Source organism: Leptonychotes weddellii, chromosome 1 (assembly GCF_054177405.1).
Source record: "Leptonychotes weddellii isolate Sample4059 chromosome 1, ASM5417740v2, whole genome shotgun sequence".
Lineage (NCBI taxonomy): Eukaryota > Metazoa > Chordata > Mammalia > Carnivora > Phocidae > Leptonychotes > Leptonychotes weddellii.
In genome coordinates, this window is record NC_138369.1 from 45,640,315 (window position 1) to 45,641,224 (window position 910).

The following is a 910-nucleotide window of genomic DNA, read 5'->3' on the forward strand; positions in this document are numbered from 1 at the left end:
ACATGGCTCTTTTATCCCCAACCAAAAAGGGGTAGGGGTCTCGGCTCCCTTTTCCCTATTCTCGGGGAGCAAGACTGGCTCCCACGCTCTCTCCACAGAGCTCCGCTCAGGTTGCGGGAGGCCTGGCAATCCCCCGACCCAAATCCCCAGACTAGGGGCCCCACGGCTAGGTGCGGGCGCGCAGGCTGCGAGTCGGGGGCGGTGCCCGCTCTGCGGAGCGGGGCGGGGCGAGCGGTGGCCCCGCCCCCGGCCCCGCCCGCTCCCTGGCGCGGAGCCTCGCGCCGCCCGGCCCGCCCGGCCCAGTGCACCGCGGGTGTCTGCTGGGCTCGCTCGCCGCGGACCGGGCCGCAGCCGCCTCAGCCGCCTCAGTGCCCCAGCCACCGCCGCCTCAGTCTCGCCCTCCGCGCCACCCGGCCCCGCCGCCCCGCGTGCCCCCAGCCCCTCAAGCCAGATGATGAACTTCCTGAGGCGCCGACTGTCGGACAGCAGCTTCATCGCCAACCTGCCCAATGGCTACATGACCGACCTGCAGCGGCCCGAGCCCCAGCAGCCGCCGCCGCCGCCCCCCGGTCCCGGCGCGGCCTCGGCCTCCTCGGCGCCCCCGGCCGCCTCGCCGGGCCCCGAGCGGAGGCCGCCGCCGGCCCCGGCCCCGGCGCCCGCGCCGCAACCCGCGCCGCAGGCTGCCGCGGCGCCGTCGGTGGGCAGCAGCTTCTTCAGCTCGCTGTCCCAAGCCGTGAAGCAGACTGCCGCCTCGGCCGGCCTGGTGGACGCGCCCGCGCCCGCCGCCGCCAGGAAGGCCAAGGTGCTGCTGGTCGTCGACGAGCCGCACACCGACTGGTAGGTGCCCAGCCGCCGCCGCCGCTGGGGGTTCCCGGGGCCTGCCGGGCAGCTGGAGGCCGCGGGGAAGGTG

At 76.6% G+C, this 910-nt stretch overlaps 1 protein-coding gene across 1 annotated transcript in view; it reads left to right on the forward strand.

The window, feature by feature from the left end:
• Positions 1–319: 319 nt before the first annotated feature.
• SYN2 (synapsin II) overlaps positions 320–910 on the forward strand; it is a 148,788-nt gene continuing 148,197 nt past the window's right edge. Inside the window, exon 1 of the mRNA XM_081822405.1 lies at positions 320–837. Within this exon, the coding sequence (XP_081678531.1) occupies positions 452–837 (386 nt within the window). The 5' untranslated portion in view covers positions 320–451. The remainder of the gene's footprint in view (positions 838–910) is intronic.